Here is a 23364-nt window from a genome sequence, read left to right as displayed (position 1 = left end):
CTCTGTCACAAAAAAAAAGAAAGCCAGAAGTTAGCTATTTGAAAATACTAGTAAAATAGACTAACTTCTGGCAAAAGTAACCAAGAACAAAAATAAGGATGTGTAATATTTAAAATGACAGGGGTACCATATCTCAATAGCTAAATATGCTACATAGATTAAGAAGATATAGAATATAATAACTTTATGCCAATAAATATGAAAAACAAAATGGAACTAATAGATTCCTAGAAAAATACAATTTACTAAAACTGGCTAAAGAAGAAATAAGAGCCTGAGAATCTTATAACTTATCATCTAAAACTGCTCAAAAAAGAAAAAATCTTTAATTTCTGTTTAAAATCCTATAACCATCAAAGGATTTGAATCAGCTCAAACTTTCCGCAAAGCAAGTACCAGGTTCAGATGTCACCAGGTTCAGTTAGTCAACAGAAAAATGGGTAGTTGAACTGTGGTAGAGTCATACAATGGAGTGCAACACAGCAATGGAAATGAACACTCTACAGCTGCCTACATCCTCACGTTTGGTTTGCAAAACAATGTTGAGTGAAAGAAGCAGTCACAAGAGAATTCATATACTACAATGGTCACTCGTGTATCGCAGGGATTAGGTTCCAGAACCCCCTGCAATCGGCAAAAATCCACGAAGTAGTGACCTTATATTTATTTTATTATTTACATATACTTTAAGGCTTTATAAACCCTCCCTACACTTATAAACCTTTCCCACACTGTTACTAACCTTTCCCACACTTATTTTGCTTATTTTACTGCAAAAATAATTAAAATAATATACAAAAACACCTATGTACTGCAAAATCGTGGGATATAGCGAAAAATCTGCGATACAAAATTAGATATATACAATTTTAAAATCCACAATACAGAGAGACTGTGAAAAGTGAACTGTAATATGGTAAGCGACAACTGTACTATGATTCCATTTTATATAACATTAAAAAATAAGGCCAAATAATAAATACATAAAAATATATAAATTGATGTGTAACTATAAAGAAAAGTAAGAAAATAATTACTATCAAATTTAGTGTTATCCTGGCCGATTGGCTCAGTGGTAGATTCCCAGTGGTTGGTTCTGGGTTTGATTCCCAGTCAGGGCACACAGGACCATTTGCTTCTCTCTTTCTCTCTCTCTCTCTTCTCCTGCAGCCATGGCTCAATTGGAGCAAGTTGGCCCCAGGCACTGAGGATGGCTCCAGTGGCCTCTGCCTCAAGTGTTAAGAAGAGCTTAGTTGCTGAGAAACAGAGCAACACCCCAGATGGGTAGAGGATTGCCCTGTGGTGGGCTTGCCAGGTGGTTCCTGGTCAGGGCACTAGCAGGAGTCTGTCTCTGCCTCCCCTCCTCACTTAATTTAAAAAAAAAATTTTAGTGGTTACCTGGAATTGGGGATGGAATCTGGAAGGAACATACAGAGGGGCTTCTAAAAGGACCAGATATATGCTATTTTATAACACGTGGATACACAAGTGTTCTTTCTATTGTTACTCTTTAGTTTCACACCTTGGTATATATTTTGGAGAAATTCTTGCATTTGCCAAAGACATTTATATACTCCTTTGTATAGATGATGTCTTTTTTAATTTAAAGGTTATTTATTCTATGCAGATGACAAAAAAGAATAAGGTAGATAGGTATATACTGATATAGAGGAAATATCCAATGCATATTCAGTGACAAGCATGTTCTAGAACTCAACAGTGTAATCTCATTTTTTTAAATTTATTTATTCATTTTAGAGAGGAGAGGGAGAGACAGAGAGAGAGAAGGGGGGGAGGAGCTGGAAGCATCAACTCCCATAAGTGCCTTGACCAGGCAAGCCCAGGGTTTCGAACCGGCGACCTCAGCATTTCCAGGTCTACTCTTTATCCACTGCGCCACCACAGGTCAGGCCTGTAATCTCATTTTAATAAAAATATTATTGTGTTGATTGAAATAAATCTGAACTAAAGTACAAACACTGGTTATATCCAGGATGGTTTCCATTTCAAAATTAAACAGGTCTGTGGTATTTCAGTGTTTTGCAGTTATCTGATTTACTTGAGGTAAGAAAAACAGAAACAAAAACATTATTTTTATATTAATATGTGGGGTGGGGGGAACTGTTTCACCAGATAGAGGAATACTTATTTTAGAAAGAAAGACTTTGTCTCACTTTTGCAAGCTGACCAGAGTTCTCTGATAACCTGCCGATTCTGTAGAAGAGAGTTTGTGAGGACAGAAAGTTCAAAATGGGAAGGGCTTCTGGACTTGGGTCCCTTTAATGGGGTAGAGCATGAATGGGGCCTGGTCAGTTCCCCCAGCTTCCCAGCCTTTCCTAACCACAAAGCAAACCTGCTGGCTCCCCGCTACTCTCCACCCCAGATCAGGAGGGTGACTGAGGTCTTGGCCAGCTGCCTTCCAGTCTTGACCCATTGTTCCAGGTTCCCAGCTGACTGAGCATCTGGTAGTTAAGCCAAAGGCCAACAATGTCCTGAGTAAACACCTGTGAACTGAGAGGAGACATGGTGTGGTCAGAGCAAGTGCTTGGGGGCACAGTAAAGCAAAGCTTTGACAGGGAATAAGGAAAGCCAGGAGGTCTTGTTCTGGGCCAGCCACTGAATCTCCCTGTAGCCCCAGAACTTTCTATTGCAAGTGGCGGGTTCCTGGGCCCCAAGAGGCATGGAAAGGATGGTGTTCTGAAAAGAATTCAGCTTATGGAAGTGTGGGGGGGATTCCATGCTTTGCACATGTGCCCTCAGTTTGTCCTGGCTAGCTTCTATTCATTGTTCAGATTTCAAATTATACATAGACCACTTCCTTTTGGAAGCCTTCCCCAACTCCCAGCACCCCACCTTTACCACCCTCCAAGAAGGGCTTCAGCCCTCTGCTCACATAGCCTGTGCTTCCCCTTAGCAAGCACTGTCCCACTCTCACAGTTGCTATTTGTCTTTTTTTTTTTTTTTTGTATTTTTCTGAAGTTGGAAACGGGGATGCAGTCAGACAGACTCCCGCATGCGCCCGACCGGGATCCACCTGGCATGCCCACCAGGGGGTGATGCTCTGCCCATCTGGGGCATTGCTCTGCTGCAACCAGAGCCATTCTAGCGCCTGAGGCAGAGGCCACGGAGCCATCCTCAGCGCCCAGGCCAACTTTGCTCCAATGGAGCCTTGGCTGCGGGAGGGGAAGAGAGAGACAGAGAGGAAGGAGAGAGGGAGGGGTGGAGAAGCAGATGGGTGCTTCTCCTGTGTGCCCTGGCTGGGAATTGAACCCGGGACTCCTGCACGCCAGGCCAACGCTCTACCACTGAGCCAACCAGCCAGGGCCGCTATTTGTCTTTCCCAGTGGAATTTTAACTTCTCAAGGTCAGGGACAATGATGTCTTAATTACTGCATCTCTAGTACCTAGATACTCCATAAGTACTAAGAAAATGTTTTGATAAATGGGTGAGTATAATGAAGAAATGGCAGAGAGGGCAAATGACAGAGAATCCCTCCACTTTGTCTGGAGTGTGGTTCTCAGCAGACTAGGGAGGAGCCTCCAAAGGCAAAGGAAAATAGCAGGGAGATTGATCCTTCCTTTTCTCCTCCCCTCTCTTTCTCATTCTTTTGTCATTGCACCCCTCCCTCCCTTCCCTGACTCCTGACTCTACATCCAGTTTGGTGTGAGTTTGAGCTCCCTCTACTGGCCAGATTTGAGTGCCTCAGGGAGCCAAGCCTAGATAGCCTCATTTGTTTCTTCCCTCTGGAGGGGTTGTTCTACCCACTTCTGTTCTCTGGTTCATGAGGGACTGGAGCATAAACAGAAAACAGGGCTGGTCAACACACTGGAGGTCTCCTAGGTCTGAGTTCCCATCCCCCCTCCCCCTCGAGAACAAGGGGACTTACTTCACACCCTCACCTCATGTTTATTTCCTGGAATCTCCACTCTCAGATTCCCACTCCAGCTAATTCACAGAGATGTTGATTTCTGGAGCCTTTGGCTGATACATCAGCTCTGACTGTAGAACAGAGATCTCAAGAAGAGTTGGGAATATAGACAAAAACAAAAAACAAGAGACAGCAGAGAGAAAGGGACCGAGGGAGTGAAAGGCTATAAACCCACATTGAGATAAAAACAAAGGTCAGGGTTGAGAAAGACGGCTCACTAACTCTGTGTCCCCAGCCCTTCCCCGACCATGGGCTCATAAACCAGGGCCCCTGCCCGAAGAAGAAATATTTCCCTCACCCTTTCAGTGTGCCTTTGTCAATACAGAGCTAAGGGGAATAACTGTATTGATCAGATCTTCAGGCTTAATAGAGATATTAGACTTTAGGGACAACTCCTGTATGACAGCGCCCCCCCCCCACACTGCCCCCTTCTCCTCACAGCCCATCCTGGAGCTCACATCTTTCCTGTCACTCCCACTGAATGAGTACTCTGGCTCCTGCCCCTTCTCAGGGATGCTCCTTTCCTTCTCTGGCATCAGTTCGTCAAGCCAGAGGAGTTCCTGTGGTGAAAAGACCCACTCCAGTGCCTTTCGGACTCCCACCAGACCCAGCAACTGCAGGGACAGAAACAAAGCCCAGGGCTGTCAGCAACAGCAGCAGGAACATTAACAGTGGTAACATTTATTCAACACAACACTTCCAACATGCTAGGCATTGTATCATTGTATATTATTTCACTAACGCTAACACACTCCTACTGGTGGATATAATTATTGCCATTATACAGAGAAGGAAATTGAGGCCCTGAAAGTTTAGGAACTTCTTAGCGGTCACACAGCTGTGATGTGGTAACCAGATTGGTCCTACTGCAAAGTCCGTGGCTCTTGCCTCCCTCAGTAAGAACAAAGTCAGAAGCCACCTACATTATCACCTCACTAAGTAACAAAAGTGGCAGCACTGCCTTTCCCAGGGCCTCAGGGTTTTTCTGGGCTTTATATCCCTACCTGTGGTTGATCAGCCCAAAGAGATTGGGAAAGGAGTTGAATCAGGTACCCTAGGACTAGCCCACCTGTAGGCACCTCTCGGCCATCTTTCTTTGTCCTAGGACTCCTAACCAGGCAGAGCGGGGGCAAGTGAGTGAGGAAAGAGTCTTCCTCTTACGGAGGCCTTGGCCACCCTCCCAGGCTTAGAGTCTCCCAGGAACCCCCAGGATACCACCCCACCCTGAGTCACCATGATGGGGAAGATGATGGCTGCAGGTGTAGACTTGACTATCCAAAGCAGACCCAGGCAGGCCAGCTGGATGGCTGTGAAGAGGTGGACCCTGCTCAGGGGCACGTGCCTCAAGAGCAGGAGGTCTGGCTGGTGTTTTGCTGGCATCAATAATAGCTGCACCCTCTTCGTGAACTGAGGGAACAAAGGAGGAGAGAAGCAGGGTATTAAGGTAACCTGGAGCGTGTCACTGTTAGCCATTAAAGCTCAGCACTGGGGCAGTCAGATGACTCCCTCGGCCCCCTCTTCACCCAGAGCATGACAGCAGAGTCCCTGTGCCCAGAAAAGGGAAAAAAAAAAACAAAACAAAACTAAACAAAAAAACAGGAAGAGGACAGGAGGGGAATTGGCAAGAAGTGCCAACAAGAAAGGAAAGGGGTTTCATGGCGATTTTAATGGGCTCACCTGGATGCTGCTAATGGCTGCCACCCCCATGTACAGGAAGATGCCATAGAGCACAGGCATTGGGATGAACTGGTAGAAAGAAGTAGGGAGCTAGCAAAGTAGTTTACCTGTGCCAGATGTCCTGCTGCCCTTCCACCTGCCTCCAACCCCAGCCTCCAGCCTCCCACATTTAAGCCTGCTCAAGTCTCCCTTTCTTTCCCACCTGCCATGCCTGATCTCACTGATTCTTCACATCAGTCAGATGAGGCGAATCCTGTAACTGTCTCCATTTTACCAATGGAAAAATTGGGTTTCAGAGAAACTTAGTAACTTGCCCATTACCTCATTGATTCTCCAGTGTTATCTATCACTTTCCTCTCTGCTTTCTCTGTTCCAGCTATACTCACCTCCTTTCCTTCCCTCTGCATGCCCAAATTTATGTCTACCCCTTGCAAGGCCTTTTACTTTGCTATTTTCCTCCACATAAAATGCCCTGACTTCCTTCTCGCTACTCATCCCATGACCCCCTCCCAGAAAGGCCTCCCCCGATCATCTAAAGTAGACCCCGACACTCTAATCACCTTACCCTTTTACTTCTCATGGAAGTGATCACTATCTGAAATTATCATATTTTTATTTCATTTTTTTAATCTGTCTCCTCTCACCAGACTATGAAGAATGATGATCTCTTTTGATCACCATTATATCCCTTGGGACAGTGTTTGGCATATGGTTTGTGCTCAGTAAATATCTGCTGAATGAGAGTCACCTAGTTAGTAAGCCACTGATCCGGTTCATCAGGCTCTTTCAACTACTCCACTCTCACCCAGACTCCCTGGGACCTTTCCCTCCCTAACCTCTTGTGCTCCTGCCAGGGACTCTTGTGTGCTGTTCTCCACACCCTCCTTTGCTGTCTTGGCTTGGTGAACCTTTCTGCTATTACTTGTTACTTTATTTGTTTGTGTGTATTACTGACAGGGGCTTGATTCTATATCCCATTTCAGTACACCCCCCCCCCCAGGTGCCTAGCAGAGCCCTGTACACAGCAGGTGTTCTATAAACATCCGGTGAGGGAGAAGTGAAGGGCTTTTGTGTCAAAATTTTTCTGAGGTGTGATGGTCACACTCTGAGTCTAAGACTTGTTGAGAGGCTGGGGCAAGGGCGGCATTTGGCCCCTGGGTGGGGTGAGGCATGCCTACACCCTGTCCACTGGGTAGAAAGCCCACTGGGTAGGAGTTTCAGTTCTCAGATCTGAGAAGCTAGCTCTCTTAGTGATCTCTGTGAGCGCTTCTGAACCTTCAGTCTCCTCATTTGTAAAGGACACATGCATCTCAGGGTTAATGTGAGGACTGAATGAAGCCAGGTATGGAGAAACTGAACACACAGTGAGTGTTTAGCCAGTGTCGGTGCTTGTGTTTATTATTACTACCCTGCTCCTGACGCCGGCCTGCCTAACAAAGGTACCTTGAGTATAGGTGCCAGGAAGATGGAGATTCCTGTAAGGATGAACACCACCAGGCCTGTCAGCCTCTGCTCCCTGTGGGGAAAGGGAAGTCAGCCAGGGTCTGGGTGTGCCCCTGAGGTGCCCAGACTGGAGACCCAAGCCAGGCCTCACTATAGGCCCTGGCAGGAGGGAAGTGGAGGGATCCTCCAACAGCCGTGTAGCAAGGAGGGGGCCTTAGCTGGGTGCGGAAAACTGGAGGGGAGGAAGGGACAGGGCCCTGCAGGATAGGGGTCCAGGCCTCTCCATCAGTTCAAGCTCATAGGTGCTCATTGTTTTTATTCTTTTTTAAATTTTGCTGGAAAATTAGCAATTTTACACTGTCATAAAGATTTTCATTTCAGTTTACAAAATTGATTTCACATACTTTGGATAGATTTTGTTCCCAGCAGTTACAACATTGTTTTGGTGATGGTGATTGTGTAACATCAATAAGGTGCTCCTCCAATGAACGGGGCTTGGTAGGTGGCACCCCACCCTTGCTCAGCCCTGGCTGCCTCCACCTTCACTTCAGTGATGCTCCTCTGAGGGCCCTCCCTGTCCCATGGCTGGAGGAGGAGGGGGAAGATCTGACGCACCCACCTCGGAGACCAGAACCCACCCTCTCTCCCCACTGCAGTGATCACAGGGCTGCCCTAACAACTCTGCCTTGTCCCCTGCCCCCCCACCTTGCTGCCCACCTCTCATTCCAGCCTGCCAAGCTCTGGCCTCACCTGATGCCCTGGAAGCTGGGGGGCTCCCCTGGAGCACAGGCTCTGCTCTCTCTCCGAAGACTGTCCATGTGGGCCAAGGAGATTACAGTGGCTGAGACATACCAGGGCAGCCCGAGCGCTGATGTGAGCAGCATCAGCACAGCCACACAGAAGAGGTCCAGGTGAAAGCCAGCTCCCTTCTGCAGGTAGTGGTGGGGCAATGAGGATGAAGCTAGCCCAGGCCAACCCTCCCTAGGGCTCTGTCCCTTGGGTGTTACCGGTAGGCCTTACCTGCAGTCTGTATTCAGCACGGTTGAGAATGACCGCTGTGATCTGCTGGTCCATGAAGATGAGGATAGACAGCAGCAGGGCAGGCAGGGCGGCCGCCACACTCAGCCACCAAGGGTTGGTTCCAAAAGGTGACACCAGCCAGTCACGCCCAGGTAGTGTGGGCTGTGGGAGGACATTCCATGGACAGATTGGAGAGGGTCTCCCAAGAGGACCTCACCTGCACACCCCAGCTTGGCATTCTTTCACAACCCCCCTTACCACAACCCTGTCCCCCAAGACCCTGGATGTTAGATGGAAGCAGTGTGTGTGTGTGTCCATAGCTGGTCACAGCATTCTAATGCTGTAAAGGAGTGCAGAAGGAGGGGGACCAGCCTGTGTGTTGGGCTGGAGCTAGGGGCTCTGGACTTTGGTTCTCCGGGGCCTTCCTTCCCTGCAGGAGGAGGTGGTAAATGAAGCCTGCCCATACTTCTTGGTGTGCGGAGCTCTCTTCCCTAGGCACCCCCATCAAAATCCAGGGTGGGGCAACTCAGGCTCAGACCTGCCTTGATCCGGGACAAGGGCAGGACTGGGTGTGTCTGCGTCTGCTCTGATTATAAGCGTCTGTGTAGGGGATGTGGCCCTAGCTGTTGCCTTAGGTTGAAGCCCTGAGTCTGCCTCAGTTGGAGTCCCCCTGCTGTCCTGTCCTGGGGGAAGCTGGAAGGGAGGTCTCCAAGTGCACGCGCAAAGTCTAAGTGCCAAGTCAGTGCTAAGCTTTGTTCTGCACACTGTCATGCCCAGGGAGGGAGCTCTGGCTTCACTTGACCCAAGCAGGCAACCAAGGGTCAAAGAAGGGAGTGGGAGTAGCAGAGTGGGTAGGGCCATGCCAGGGGTAGGGAGAACCAATTGTTAACATTTAGTGAGGTCTTGGTATGTGCCAGTCCCACACTGTGATAAGTGCTTTATAATAGTATTTGTAAACCTCAAAACATCTATGGGGTAGGAACTATTATTTTCATTTTATAAATGAATAAATTGAGGCTCAGAAATGTGGGTTAACTTGCCTAAGGTCACACAGCTAGGAAGTGGCAGAACTGGAACTCAAACCAAGGGCTTGCTGGCCGGAGCCCATCCTCTTAACTCCATACATATAATAATAGCTCCTGAGCATTCTGTGCTCACTGTGTATCTGGAGCAGTGGCTCATTCATCCTCACAACAACTGTGTGAGGCCATTATCACTATTTCTATTTTACAAGTGAGCAAACAGAAGCGTAGAGGAGACGAAGTGTGGGATCTAGGCAGCTCCCTCCTCCAGGGTGCTGTCTGCAGGCCCTGCTCTCCCTCTCCCAGCTCTCACCTTGAACTCTCTGGGCACCGTGAGCTTCGGCGTGGCTAGGCCCAGGAAGGCATCCAGGCCACAGCCCAGCAGGATGGCCAGGACTGAGGAGAAGTCGCTGAGTACTTTGCGCACCTGGCCACACAGTGGACAATCGGTCAGTTTCAGGCCCGCCATCACCTTTCTTCTGTACCCTTTCCCATTCACAGGCAGGGCCCAGGGCCAAGAGCTAGTCCTCTCCCATGGAAAGAGAGGTGACACTCACCACAGATGGGAAGAAGCGGCTTATCTTTACATGCCTGAAGGCCATGGCAACGAGGAAGGAGGTAAAGAAGAGGAGGAGGGAGAAGAAGGCAATGTCTGGGATTGTATGACAGCCAGGGCCACGAGGGTGGCCTCCCCGCCGGACACACTCAGGTGGGGGCAGCAAGGATGCATTGACCAGGCCTAGGTCCTGTTTGGAGTGGTGGTCAGGCATGAGGCTCTGGGTGGCAGCACAGACATCCACTGACACCCACTGAGACACCGAAGGCCCAGGACAGGAGGTTCCCAACCATAGCCAATGGCTGGGCCTCAGTGACCTAGGAGGGTTTCTCTACCCTGTGGGATGGAAAGAGGCAGGGACCACTGATTTCTCTGGCCTGCACCCTTTCTTTACCCGGCCCTCCCAGGCTCTCACCATGCTTAAGATGTCATCTCTATCTTTTGGCTTTGTCCTTGTCCACTGAGAATCATTTCCTGGGGAGCAGAGAAGAATTGGGTGTGTGCCCCTCTCCTGGGAACCTTCTCCATCCTGACAAGAGCCTAATCTCATGGTCCAGCTGAACCAGAAAGTTCTTAGTTGTGACTGTCTGCTGACCTGTCTACTCATCAGGCCACTGCCTCAGGCCCTGGCCCCTTCCAGTTCTCTCCCTCTCTGTATCCCTGGTGCCCGGCACAGGGCTGCCCAGAGCACATGCCCAACAAATGTTTGCTCAGTGGGTGAGCATACAAATCTACCAGGGCCAGGACTTATTTTTAATTACTGAATTTATTGAGGTGACACTTGTTAACAAAATTATACAGGTTTCTGGCGCACAATTCTACAACACACCATCTGTACACTGTATTGTGTGTTCACCCCCAAGTCAAGTCTCCATCCATCACCATTTAGCCCTCCTATGCCCTCCTCCACCCTCCCCGTCCTTCCTCTCCCTGGCAGTCACCACACCATTGTTCAGGAGTGTTTTCTCTTTTATTCTTTTTTGTTCCATCCTTCCACCACCACCCCAACTCCCCCACCTCGGCAGCTGTCAGCCTGCTCTCTGTGAGTCCAGAACTGGTCTTGTTCATGCCTAGCACACAGTCTGGCATTTTTGAAAAGACACCTCTTCCCCAGTCAGGACTTGCCCAGTATTTCCTTCCATGTGGAGTGTTATGCACGTGCAAGTGTAATACTCTGAGCTCTCCCCACACGCTCAGTCACTCAAACCAGGGGAAGAGCAGCAACTCACTGGATTGGTGAGTTTGGGAGAAGAAGCTGGGCATGCCTGGCCCTGCCCAATTCTCCCCTGCTTGGGGAGTAAGCTGCATGAGCATGTTCATCTAACTGCTCTTCTGAAGCGACACAGTCCCTGTCCAGTGTGGCCATGACTGGGTGGGTAAGTCTACCTAATTTTGGTTTCATCGTTAGGAAGCCCATTCATCCATAATACAACCATGTTCTATCCACATTGTCAGAAATAAAGATGATATTGGGCCTGCTCTGTTGACTCATTTTCAACTGACTCAGAATCAGAGTGCTGCTGGGTAAGTACTCAGAATTTTGCTGAACTTAAACCAGCGGGGACAGCAAGAAGACTCTCCTCTCCCTCCTTATCTTCCCTCATCTTGCCAAGCTCCCTGTTTCCCTCACCTACCTCCAGGGTGTGGGTACTGGCAGAAGCAGCCATAGGCGGGAGAGCTGGACCACTGGATGGGATAGGCACGGGTCAAGCTCAGCATTTTGCCCAAAGCATCATAGATGAAGATGAGGCTGATGAGGGCACAGAAGCCTTCCTCGGTGAATCGAGTAAAGTAGCGCACCAGCACACTGGCCTCTGTGGCCACCAGCACCAGGCAAAAGGTGGCCACCCAGATGCCCACCCAGAGGCGGAAGGGCAAGTAGTCCAGGCTGTAATCTCTGGAGGGTGAGAGAAAGGCAGGTTTTGGCAGGGCTGTTCGGCCCCTCACTTAACCCAGGTCAGGTGCCCCTAGAGCCAGACAGTTCCACCCTCCGCTGTTAATAGCCAGGACCAGGCTAATGAGGTGAGGGAGTCCCACCTGCTGAAGGAGAAGAGCAGACGTTCAAAAACCAGGACTGGCCCCGTGCTGCTGAGGATGGTGAGGGGCTGGCCCGCCATGAGGCAGAAGGCCACTCCAGCCACTGCCGTGCCCAGGAAACTTTCCAGCACCCCCTAGAAGCCAACAGGGGACCCAGTTAGCACAGGATCCTGGAGTTCTCAGCACAGGAACCCAAGCTTCCAGGGAGCCTCCTCGGCCCACCCACAGTCCCAAGGAGGAGCGAAGGCATGACTGGAGGAACACCATGGCTTGGGCCTGCCCCCCTTCCACATCCTCACCCACCTGAGCACCCTCAGTCGCTTCTCCCAGCAGCCCCCCAAAAGTGATGGCATTAGTGATGGTGGCCAGGTAAATGTAGAGCACAGTCGAGAAGCACTGGGGGTGCAGGGCATCCAGGAAGTCGCTGGGGTACCACGGGGCCTTCCGGCGCACATCCTGGGCAAGGCCCCCGAACAACCTCCCGCCCATTGGTCGTCAGTGATACAGGTTTCCACAATCCCACGCCCCTAGCTCCACAACTGTCCCTGAGCCCCCTTCACAGTGTCTATGTTCCTGGGACTCCACCCCCTCCCAGCACCCTGACCTTTACTCCCACCCCACCTCACCTCACCTGCCCGTCCGCTGCAACTCCATGCTGAGCGCTTGCGCTGGGTGGCCGTGGCTATCCTCAGCCGGGGCCCCACTCGCTGCAGTGGGGTCCTTGACCTCCTGCATTTGCAACAGGAGCCTGAGGTAAATGGGAACCTTGGTTGACGAAAGAAGGATCTCCAACCAGTTGCCCATTGAGCACCGACTTTATGGTACCCTGCCCCCTGGTGCTTGCTGGTGTCTCTGCTAGCAGACTCCAAATTCAACGGTAGTTCCCCATGTATACGAAACACACCCTTTTTCGAAAAATTTGGGGTCTAAAAATTGGGTGCGTCTTATACAGTGATTGTAGCTTTTTTACTTGCATTTACCGCTTTTTCGCGCTTGTTTTTGCGCTCATTGTTGACGACAGTGATTCGTCATCAGACACAGATGAGGACAAGCTAATGGACGGGAGTTTTGATAGTGATGAGGAGTTGTATGAATTTTATGATGAATAAAATTTGAGTTTAGTAACTTTATGTAATATTGTTTTTCAAATTCCGGGCCCCGCCCTGGCCGGTTGGCTCAGCGGTAAAGCGTCGGCCTGGCGTGCAGGGGACCCGGGTTCGATTCCCGGCCAAGGCACATAGGATAAGCGCCCATTTGCTTCTCCACCCCCACCCCCTCCTTCCTCTCTGTCTCTCGCTTCCCCTCCCACAGCCAAGGCTCCATTGGAGCAAAGATGGCCCAGGTGCTGGGGATGGCTCCTTGGCCTCTGCCCCAGGCGCTAGAGTGGCTCTGGTCTCCGCAGAGCGACGCCCCGGAGGGGCAGAGCATTGCCCCCTGGTGGGCAGAGTGTCTCCCCTGGTGGGCGTGCCGGGTGGATCCCAGTCGGGCGCATGCGGGAGTCTGTCTGTCTCTCCCCGTTTCCAGCTTCAGAAAAGAGAAAAAAAAAATTCTGGGCCCCAAAATTAAGGTGTGTCTTGTACATGGGAGCGTCTTGTACATGGGAAATATGCTAAGTCCCTGTTCCTTTTCTGGGACACCCTCCTCTCCTCAACAGTGGAATTGGACCCAAGACTATGGGGAAAGAAGGATCTATACGGAAAGATGACCCCAGATACCTTTTGTACTGAGAGGGCAGACATTTAGGCGGGGGAATCCGGGCTGTCGGGTCCCACCGACCTGGAGGGAGCACTGTCACCTCCTCTAGGAAGGCATCCAGGGCTGCCAGAAGGTCATGAAGGTTGTTGGCCCGACGAACTGACCACTGGAATTGCTGGGGATGGCACAACGTGGCAGTAAATGCATACCTGGGTTTTTCATGCATTTTCAGTGTCAAAACTAGGCACACAAATCACATAGGCAGACTAGTTAGTTGTTCAAGCATTCATTCAGTGATGCATGCATTCAGTGAGTATCGCCTGGATGCCTACTGTCCGCCAGCACTGTTCTGGGTAAGGGAGCTTCAGTGGCAACCAAGGAAACTTCAGTCCTCATGCTCACAGACACAAAGCACACCACCTCATTGCTGTCCTCAAACACACAGACAGAGTCCACAGACACACACATGCACACACGCCTGCCCAGCTTACCGGGTCACTGAGGAGGACAGCCACCGCCCGGCCCATCTCGTGGTAGCTCCTTCCCAGTGTGGGCGGACCAAGGAGGAGGCAGAAAAATCTGAGGAAGGAACCAAGCCCCAGAGAGGGTCAGAGGCTGCTATCCCATAGGGCAGCCCTGACTCCTGACTCCCACCAGCTCCTATACATACACTCGTGCAAACCTACTTTGCAGTCTTGACCACTAACCCCTCCCTAGACCCCTGAGCGCCATCCCCCACACACCCTAAGAGAACTGGACCAGAGAGCTCTCAATCCCCTCCCCAGTAAAGACCTTCTCTGGGCTCCAAGATCACTCACTCCCACTCAGAGGCTTCACCTGCTGGGGAGGGGCACCTCGGTAAGGGGGCCCAGCACCACTGGATCCCGCAGCCGCACAAAGGCCCCCACTGGCTGTGCCAGGAAGCCCAGCTCTCCTGCCAGCACAGCCCCCGCCTCAGCTCCTGGAGGCAGCTTCTGTCTCAGGGCATTCTGACGCTGGATGGGGGTTCAAGGAGAGAGGATGAGAGGTTACTTGTGGAGGGGGATGCTGGCAGGATATCAACTGATGATGAGTCCAGTGGAGGGTGTCCGCTGTTAATCCGTGACCCCTCTCCCAGCCCTACCCAAGGAAGGGCTGCAAACCTGTTCTTTCAGGGGGGCTTCCTCATCAAGAGATGCCCCTCTTGGATGGGCAGACCCTTTAAAACAGGATTTTGTAGTGATGAAGAGCACGGGCTTTGGGAATGGTTCCGCCAGGGCTCCCTGACCAGCTTTGCCATTGACGAGCTGTGAAAACCAGCACACCCTTCCCTCTGAGCCTCTGTTTTCTCATCACTAAAACGAGCATAATTGTGGTATTGCTGCACAAGGTGCTTGTACAGATTAAATGAGACACACATATAAGACTCCCAGCGCAGTGCTAACCAAGAACACCCCTTCACAGAGCTCTGGCTGTTGTGATTCTAGCACTCCATTCTTCCCTTACCGTTCCCCGCTTCCTTTCAATGGTGAGTCCTGGGTTGAGTCTAAGGCAAGGTGAGACCTCTTCTGGTTCAAGAAGGTGCAGGAGGGATCTGGGACCCTTGTACCCCATGATTTTTGGTCTTGGGCCCCAGGAGGGGTCTCTTACCCCAACAGGGCCTGGTGCCTGTGGTCTGGATGAGGTGCTGGGGTCTCTGCAGCAACAAGGACTGCAGCTGCCCTCTCAGTTCTGGGCTCAGCGACTCCACTCGGGTCACCTGCTCTGGAGCACAGAGGTGGGGCTCCAACCCTTTCCTGAGAGTTCCCTGCCCCCCAGCTCTTCCCACTGCCCCTCTATCCAGGTCATTTTCCCACTGGCAGTCTCAGGAAATGGAGGAGCTTGTACCTCACTCTGCTTTTCCATCTCCCCTGTGACAGGGATGGAAATCCATACGGTGGGTGTGGTGGGCTCTGGAAAATTCCAAGACTTTGGGGGGAAATCATAGGGAAATGGTGGCATGGCTACACGCCCCCCCCCCACACACACACACAAAGGCTGCCAGCATACCCACAAGCTCCAGGAGGCTCTGAGCTGGGCAGTCCAGCAGGACAAGGCCCTCGGTCAGTAGGCTGCGGAGCTTCTGCAGGCTGGGCAGCGCCAAGGTGGGCACGTGGGGCGCACTCCACCGGCCCCCGCCCACCTCCAGCTTCTCTTCAAACAGCACCCACCTGTGGTGGAGAGGGGCAGACAGGACCATCGAGGGCATATTCCCGGGTCCAGGGGTGGGAACACAGGAGAGCCAGGAAGGTAAATGAATGAGGGAGATGTGGGCCCAGTTGTGCAGAGTGTGCCCCTCCCCAGGCAGTCACCCCTCATCTTGGGTCTGGGGGACTCAAAACTAGACTACAGAGAAGGCTGAGCATCATAGAGGGCATGGGCCTGATATGTGGACACAGCAGGAACTCCTGGCTGGGGGTAAGAATACCCCCCTGCAGGAAGAGCTGGGGTCATGGAGGAGACCCCAGCTGAGGAGGGAAAGGACCCCATAAAATGCCTGCATTTCACTCACCTGCCTGTCTCTTTCCACTCCAGCGCCTGGGGCCAGCCCAGCAGTTCATTCAGCTGAATGAAGAGCAGAGGGTCCTTGGGTACCCCCAGTTCCCGGCTGTCCGTGTCCAAGGAGCCGCCAGGGCTGGGGCCAGAGCCAGGGCCACTGTCCAGCTCTCCTGTGGGCACACTTTCATATGTGCTGTCAACACTGCACCCCTCCTGGCCTGGCAGCTTCATGTCGCTGAGGCTGGCACAGCCCTTCTGGACTAGTGCAGTCCTAGGGCCTGAGACCAGGGCCCGGCTGGCTGCATTTATAATGGAGCCCCATGCAGCACAGCACAAACAGGACAAGGCCTGCTGACTCCAGAGCCAGCTGGGTCACCACCTCCCCTCTTGCTTTCCCCATCCCCCACTGGCCTGGGAATGTTTGCAAGGCTAGCCTGAACTCTCCCAGGCTCTCCAGAAATGCCCTAGCTGAGGCCAGAGTGTTGTGTGCGTTTTCTGTGAGATCAGGTCTGACCTCACTGTGTTTTGTGTAAATAAACAAGAGTAAGTTGTTGGCCTGGGACTGAGGATTGACACTACCAGATTATGTTGTCCCCTACTCTGTATCAAATTAAAACACCAAACACTCAGGACTGTTTTGGGTGTCACCATCACACCCTGAGGGCACCTATTTGGACAAACAGAGACCTAACAAATAGCTGAGTCCACAGAAGCCGGCAGGGTAAGGGACATAGCAGGCAGAGGCCCTGCCCATTAAATGGGCTAATGATGGAAAGTGGAAACAGTTCATGGAGAACACAATGGCCAAGTCTGACATTCCTCTGTCAAACAATACCCGGGAGCTCTCCAATTTAACTGTGTCCCTGGGGTGGTCTGCCCCTCTAACTCAACCCCCAGTAATGGAGGAGCCAGCTAGGGTGTGTGTGTGTGTGTGTGTGTGTGTGTGTGTGTGAAGGAGTTCCTGGCTAGGGTGTGTGTGTGTGTGTGTGTGTGTGTGTGTGTGTGTGTGTGTGTGAAGGAGTTCCTGGAGCTGAATGAGCAAAGAATGAGAATAAGGAGAACCTGGTCTATTAGCAAGTCCTGTTGTCTCTACCTTCAGGCTATGCCTAGCATCCAACCATTGCTATCCTGATCCAAGCTGCCATAATTATTTCAATAGTTGTTCTTTTAATTCTTTTTTTTTTTTTTTTTTTTTTGTGGCAGAGACAGAGAGTCAGAGAGAGGGAAAGATAGGGACAGACAGACAGAAAGGAGAGAGATGAGAAACATCAATTCTTCATTTTGGCTCCTTAGTTGTTCATTGATTGATTTCTCATATGTGCCTTGACTGGTGGGCTACAGCAGGCTGAGTGACCCCTTGCTCAAGCCAGCGACCTTGGGTTCAAGCTGGTGAGTCTTGCTCAAACCAGATGAGCCTGCGCTCAAGCTGGTGACCTCGGGGTCTCGAACCTGGGTCCTCCACGTCCCAGTCCAACGCTCTATCCACTGCGCCACTGCCTGGTCAGGCATTCTTTTAATTCTTTAAAAAAATTTTTTTATTTTTGTTGATTTTAGAGAAAGAGTGTCCGAAACATCAATCCATTTTGGTGTATGCCCTGACCGGGGATCTGTCAGCCTCTGCTTATCGGGAAATGCTCTAACCAACCAAGCTCTCTGGCCAGAGCTCCAATAGCTTTCTAATCTCTTCCAATAATCTCCATGGTTCCACTCTTCCTTCCTTGGCCAAAGTCCATTCTTCACATAGCGTCTACAGGGGTCCTTTAAAAGGCAATAGAGCCACATTACTCTTATGCTCAAAACTCACCCAGTTTTACATTCCTGTTACCCATAGAAGAAAAATTAAACTTCATCATGTCCTACAAGACCTATAGTCTAGCCCCAGCCCATCCTCCTGACCGCACGTCAGACCATTCTCCCCTTGCCCTCTGCTTTCCACCCATACTGGCCTTTGTTTTTGCAAAACTTGCTCCTGCCTGAGGGTCTTTGCAGTAGCTCTTTTTTTTTTTTTCTTTCTTACAGGGGAGAGCGCGAACGCAGTCCCCCACTACCACAAATTATGCGGTCGAGTTTCCCACATTTGGGGAAATCGCAGGGGTCAGCACATCCGGAGTGCAATGGATAAGCCTCGCCCTGGGAAAACCACCTTCGTGATCATGGTATCTCCCCTGCCAGGTAAGTATAGTAGCTCTTTTCTCTGCAAGGAAAACTTAACTCCTAGATCCTCACATGACTGGATCCCCATCATCTGAGTCTCCTCTCAGATAGTATTTATTGCAGGAAATCTTCCATTTCCATCCTGTCCTGAGTTTTCCTTTTGGGTCATTTCATCACATTTTTCTTTTCTTCTTAGCAGTTACCACTATTAGTAACTACTTCTGTTATTTTTTTTGTTTATCCTTTACTGCCTGTTCCTCCACACACACGCACACACTGGAACGTACCGTCCACAGAGCAGGTACTTTATCTATCATCGTCATCGCTACCCCTGGAGCATCTAGTGGTTGGCGCTCAATTATTAATACTTCTGTTCAATGAGCGCGCCGAAGTGGAGGGGCTGGGAAATGAGACGTGCTTCTCCTGGAGGCCACACGAGGGCGCTAGGCCCCGCGGACTGGATTGGTGGGGTCGCTCCAGTGGGCGGAGTGGCGCGGTGAGCCGCGGCGTGGACATGGCAAGAAGGCAAAGGAGAGCTCCTCGATCCTCCGCTTTGCCCTGGCTGGCTGGCCTGATGGGATGGGGTGTTGGGGAGCACGACAGGGATGGAGAGAAAGGGCCAAGCAGACTCATCGGAACGTCGGTCAAAATCCTCACTAGACACCTGAGACCCTTCTCTCCTCCCTGGGAAATGGGACTCACGCTAGCCACTCCCACCAACCCTAGCCTGGACTTGGAGAGATTTGCCCCTAGTCTAAGAAGCTCGCAGAGCAAGAATTAGAGGACTCAGTCACTATATCATTACCAGTTGGGGACAGGGTGCTGAGTTTGAGGGGGGAGTTGGTTTCAGTCCCAGGAGGAATAGGAACTGGCTTAGGGCCTGAAAGGGCCTGGAATCCTGTGCCCACCCACTTAAAGAATGTACCCCAAGCTCAGGGACAAGTGACTCAAAGGAATCTGAGAGAGACAGAAGCATGGGCTTGGCATGAATATCCCCTCTCTCTCTCTCTCTCTCTCTCTCTCTCACACACACACACACACACACACACACATACACACACACACACACACCATCCCTTCTTGTCCCTACTCCTGCCAGAGTTTAAATGGTCTGCATGGGCTTGGCATGAATATCCCCTCTCTCTCTCTCTCTCTCTCTCTCTCTCTCTCTCTCTCACACACACACACACACACACACACACACACACACACACACACACCATCCCTTCTTGTCCCTACTCCTGCCAGAGTTTAAATGGTCTGCCCTGCCCTCTGTATGGCCCCAAATACCCTGGCTCCCAAGACTGCCTCTAGTAGAGGGCCATCATGCTGTCAAGGGCCACCATGCTGTCACTTTTTACAGGTTTTACTTCCACCTCTTGGGCCCTGAGTGCCCTGAGCTGGGCAGGTTGGTGAGGGATGAGAGAAGGACCCCAAATGCCTGCCTGTGGGCACCAGCAGTCTGCCACAGGGAAGGTGTGTTGTGTGGGTGAGGAGCCCTGGGCGTGAGCACTGGAAGAAACACTGGCCCAGGAGTTCTCCAACTGGGGTCTCTCCCTGGCTCAGTCACAGACTTATTGGGTGTCCTTGAGCAAAGCCCTTCCTGAGTTTTCTTACCGGCAAAAGAGGAATAATAAAAGTCCTTACTTCATAGGCTTTATTGAATAAAATAATGCATTGAAAATAGACATGGTCCATAGTTAACACAATAGAGGGAGGGCTGTAATTATTATATAACTATGAAAATAGTCACTCCCAGGGTGGGGAAGAAAGAAAATATCATACACTGAAATGCCAGTTGTATCCAATCATTGTGCTAGGCATATTTTCTTATGTAATTCTTAGGACCAGCTTTTTAAAAACTTTTAATTTTTAATACTTGTTTTATAAACTGTTTATTTATGTGAGTCTAATAGTAGAAGAAAGAATATAGAAGTTGCAAAAAAAATAAGTACAGAGAGGTCTCCAGCTGGTACTTTTCATCCAGCCTTCCCCAATGGTAACATCTTATGTAAGGATGGTACAATAACAAAACCAGGAAAATGACATTGGTACAATAATGTTAACTAGACTACAGGTCTTCTTCAGATTTCGCCAGTTCCTATATGCACTCATTTGTGTGTGAGTGTGTGTAGTTTTTTTGAAATTTTATCACATGTATATAGATTCACTTACAGAAAACTGGGCAAATTGCTCAATCTTCTTCAGCCTTGATTTTCTCATCTATAAAATGGGGGGATAATACAGTCCTTCTCAGAGGACTGTTGTGGGAATTAAATGAAATAGTATGTGACTGACCAGGCAGTGGCACAGTAGATAGAGCACTGACCTGGGATGCTAAAGACTCAGGTTTCAAACCCCGAGGTTGTCAGCTTGAGTGTGGTGGGCTCACCAGCTTGAGCACAGGGTCACCAGCTTGAGCATGGTGACTCCATGGTTGCTGGCTTGAGCCTAAAAGTCACTGGCTTTAAGCCCAAGGTCGCTGACTTGAACAAGGGGTCGTCACTGTTTTAGTTGGACCCCCACCCCAGTCAAGGCACATATGAGAAAGCAATCAATGAACAAGTAAGGTGCCACAACTATGAGTTGATGCTTCTCATCTCTCTTCCTTCCTGTCTGTTTCTCTCTCTCGTGCGCGCATGCATACACGCATGCAAAAAAAAAAAAAAAGAGAGAGAGAGAGAAAGAGAGAGAGAGAGAGAGAGAGATAGTATGTAAAGTGCTCCGAATAATACCTAAAATGTAATGAGAGCACTCAATAAATTTATTTATTTATTTAGAAAAAGCTTGTTTTGGCCCTGGCCAGTTGACTCAGCAGTAGAGCATCAGCCTGGGCTGTGGAAGTCCTGGGTTCAATTCCCAGTCAGGGCACACAGGAGAAGTGACCATCTGCTTCTCCACCCTTCCCCTTCCCCTTCTCCCTCTCTCTCTCTTTTTTCTCTCATCCCCTCCTGCAGCCATGGCTTGAATGAGCAAGGTGGCCCCAGGCACTGAGGATGGCTCCAAGGTCTTGCCTCAGGCACTAAAATAGCTTAGTTGTGAGCAACAGAGCAGGGGCCACAGATGGGCATAGCATCAGCCCTAGACAGGGGTGCTGGATGGATCCCAATCAGAGCACGTGCAGGAGTCTGTCTGTCTGCCTCCTTGCCTCTCATTTCATAAAATAAAATAAAATAATTATTTTTAAAAGAAAAAGCATATTTTGAAAAGTGACTTAAAATCCATCAATCACTCATACTTGTTATAGAAAAACACAGAAAATTACCATAAGAGTAAAAATAACATAAAATAAAAATTTCACGATGTCCTTACCCCGAAAATAACCAGTGTTAAGAATTTTACACCACAAATTTGAGGTATATTTTGTTATTCCCACTTTGTTGTACAAATACTGAGAGGTTCAGAGGGGCTGGTTAAGCAATTTGCAATAGGCACTGAGCTTATGAAGAATTGAGATTTATTATTTCTCATTTTTAAACAACTTTTTAAAGGAATAATTGTGCCTATTATACGTCACCCATTTAGCATATAACATACAATGTTTTAAAATATATATTAACAGAGTTGCGCAACCATAACTGCAATCTAATTTTAGAACATTTTTATCATACCCAAGAGAGACCCCATACTCATTAGCAGTAATTTTTCATTGCCTTCCATGACACCGTTCACCTGCCCTTTTTTTTTTTTTTTTTTTGTATTTTTCTGAAGCCAGAAATGGGGAGGCAGTCAGACAGACTCCTGCATGCGCCCGACCGGGATCCACCCGGCACGCCCACCAGGGGGTGATGCTCTGCCCATCCGGGGCGTCGCTCTGTTGTGACCAGAGCCACTCTAGCACCTGAGGCAGAGGCCACAGAGCCACCCTCAGCACCCAGGCCAACTTTGCTCCAATGGAGCCTTGGCTGCGGGAGGGGAAGAGAGAGACAGAGAGGAAGGAGAGGGGGAGGGGTGGAGAAGCAGATGGGCGCTTCTCCTGTGTGCCCTGGCCAGGAATCAAACCCGGGACTCGTGCATGCCAGGCCAACGCTCTACCGCTGAGCCAACTGGCCAGGGCTTTTTTTTTTTTTTTTTTTTTTTTTTAAGAAAAATTTTTTTTTTTGCTCTGACCAGGTGGCTTGGTTGGCTAGAGCATTGTGCTGAAGCGCAGAGGTTGTCACTTCGATCCCCAGTTAGGGCACATACAGGAACAGATCAATGTTCCTGTCATCTCTGTCTCTCTCTCTCTCTCTCCTTTCCTCTCTAAAATCAATAAAATAAACATTAAAAATAATTTTAAAAAATATTTTATTGATTGATTTTAGAGAGAGAGGAAGGGAGGGAAAGAGACAGAACCATCAGTCCATTCCTTTATGTGTCCTGATCAGGGATCGAACCAGCAACTTCCATACTTCAGGATGATGCTCCAACCAACTGAGCTATCCAGCCTGGGCTCCTGCTTTCTTTACCTATAGATTTTCCAATCTGGGATATTTCATGTGAATGAAATAATAAAATATGTGGTCGTTTATTACTGGCTTCTTTTCCTTAGCATAATGTTTTCAAGGTTTATCTACATAGCATGTGTGAGTACTTTGTTCTTTTTTTATTGCTAAACAACATTCCTTTGTATGTATGGACCACATTTTATTTATCCAGTAGAGATTTTCTCATTAATTTGTTTTTGAGGAGCTCAGATTTAATGCACACTCTTGCCTCCACATGCTCACCGCTGGGGGGCAGCAGACAGGCCTATGAGTAACAGTCTCGGCAGACCCGGTGAGCAGCTTCTGCCGGCTTTGAGAGCTTGCTATGTTCTAAACGCGCTGCCTTAGCACCTCGTGGTTATCTCAGTGAGTTCTCACGACAGCCCTTTGAGGTGGGTATCATTTCCATTTCTGGAAACTAAGGCTCAGAGAAGACTCTTGCCCAAAATCAGAGCTAGGGGCCAGTGGACCCAGGGTTGAGAAAGAGGTCAGTCTCATACCTCCACAGAAACTTCAAAGCTTCTGCTCTGAGGGAGTCAGACAAGATGCTAGAGGAGTGTGCATGGAGAGTGAGTCTCTCCAGCTGGAGCTGGAGTGCCCTTCCCTGATCCCACTCTGACCCCTCCCTGATCACCAAGATCCAGCCAAGACTTGGAGTGGGCCCCACCAGCTGGACCCTGATTCCATTCTTTTTTTTTTTTTTTGACAGAGACAGAGAGAGTCAGAGGGATAGACAGGGACAGACAGACAGGAATGGAGAAATGAGAAGCAGTCAGTCATCAGTTTCTCATTGCACATTGCGACACCTTAGTTGTTCATTGATTGCTTTTTCATATGTGCCTAGACCA

General features: G+C 49.7%; 1 protein-coding gene and 1 non-coding gene across 2 annotated transcripts; both read right to left on the bottom strand.

The window, feature by feature from the left end:
* Window positions 1-1608: 1608 nt before the first annotated feature.
* Window positions 1609-16212, bottom strand: SLC4A9 (solute carrier family 4 member 9). The gene is made up of 22 exons (XM_066342982.1): window positions 15910-16212; window positions 15408-15568; window positions 15009-15122; window positions 14522-14577; window positions 14217-14374; window positions 13871-13958; window positions 13400-13554; window positions 12316-12432; window positions 11988-12162; window positions 11685-11818; window positions 11282-11544; window positions 10063-10121; window positions 9649-9837; window positions 9405-9518; window positions 8070-8231; window positions 7800-8026; window positions 7050-7122; window positions 5607-5675; window positions 5163-5336; window positions 4388-4543; window positions 3901-4000; window positions 1609-2511 (listed from the first exon to the last, which is right to left on the bottom strand). Exons 1-21 carry the CDS (start codon window positions 16125-16127, stop codon window positions 3947-3949), a joined length of 2916 nt encoding a protein of 971 aa, XP_066199079.1. The 5' UTR covers window positions 16128-16212; the 3' UTR covers window positions 1609-2511; window positions 3901-3946.
* A 1700-nt stretch (window positions 16213-17912) lies between these two features.
* LOC136377666 (U1 spliceosomal RNA) lies at window positions 17913-18076 on the bottom strand. Its single transcript, XR_010746345.1, has one exon. It is a non-coding gene; the product is annotated as a U1 spliceosomal RNA (small nuclear RNA).
* Window positions 18077-23364: the final 5288 nt, after the last annotated feature.

The sequence above is a fragment of the Saccopteryx leptura genome, chromosome 6 (assembly GCF_036850995.1).
Source record: "Saccopteryx leptura isolate mSacLep1 chromosome 6, mSacLep1_pri_phased_curated, whole genome shotgun sequence".
Taxonomy (NCBI): Eukaryota; Metazoa; Chordata; class Mammalia; order Chiroptera; family Emballonuridae; genus Saccopteryx; species Saccopteryx leptura.
The sequence above is the reverse complement of the archived record's forward strand: the minus strand, read 5'-3'. Positions and strand labels throughout refer to the sequence as shown.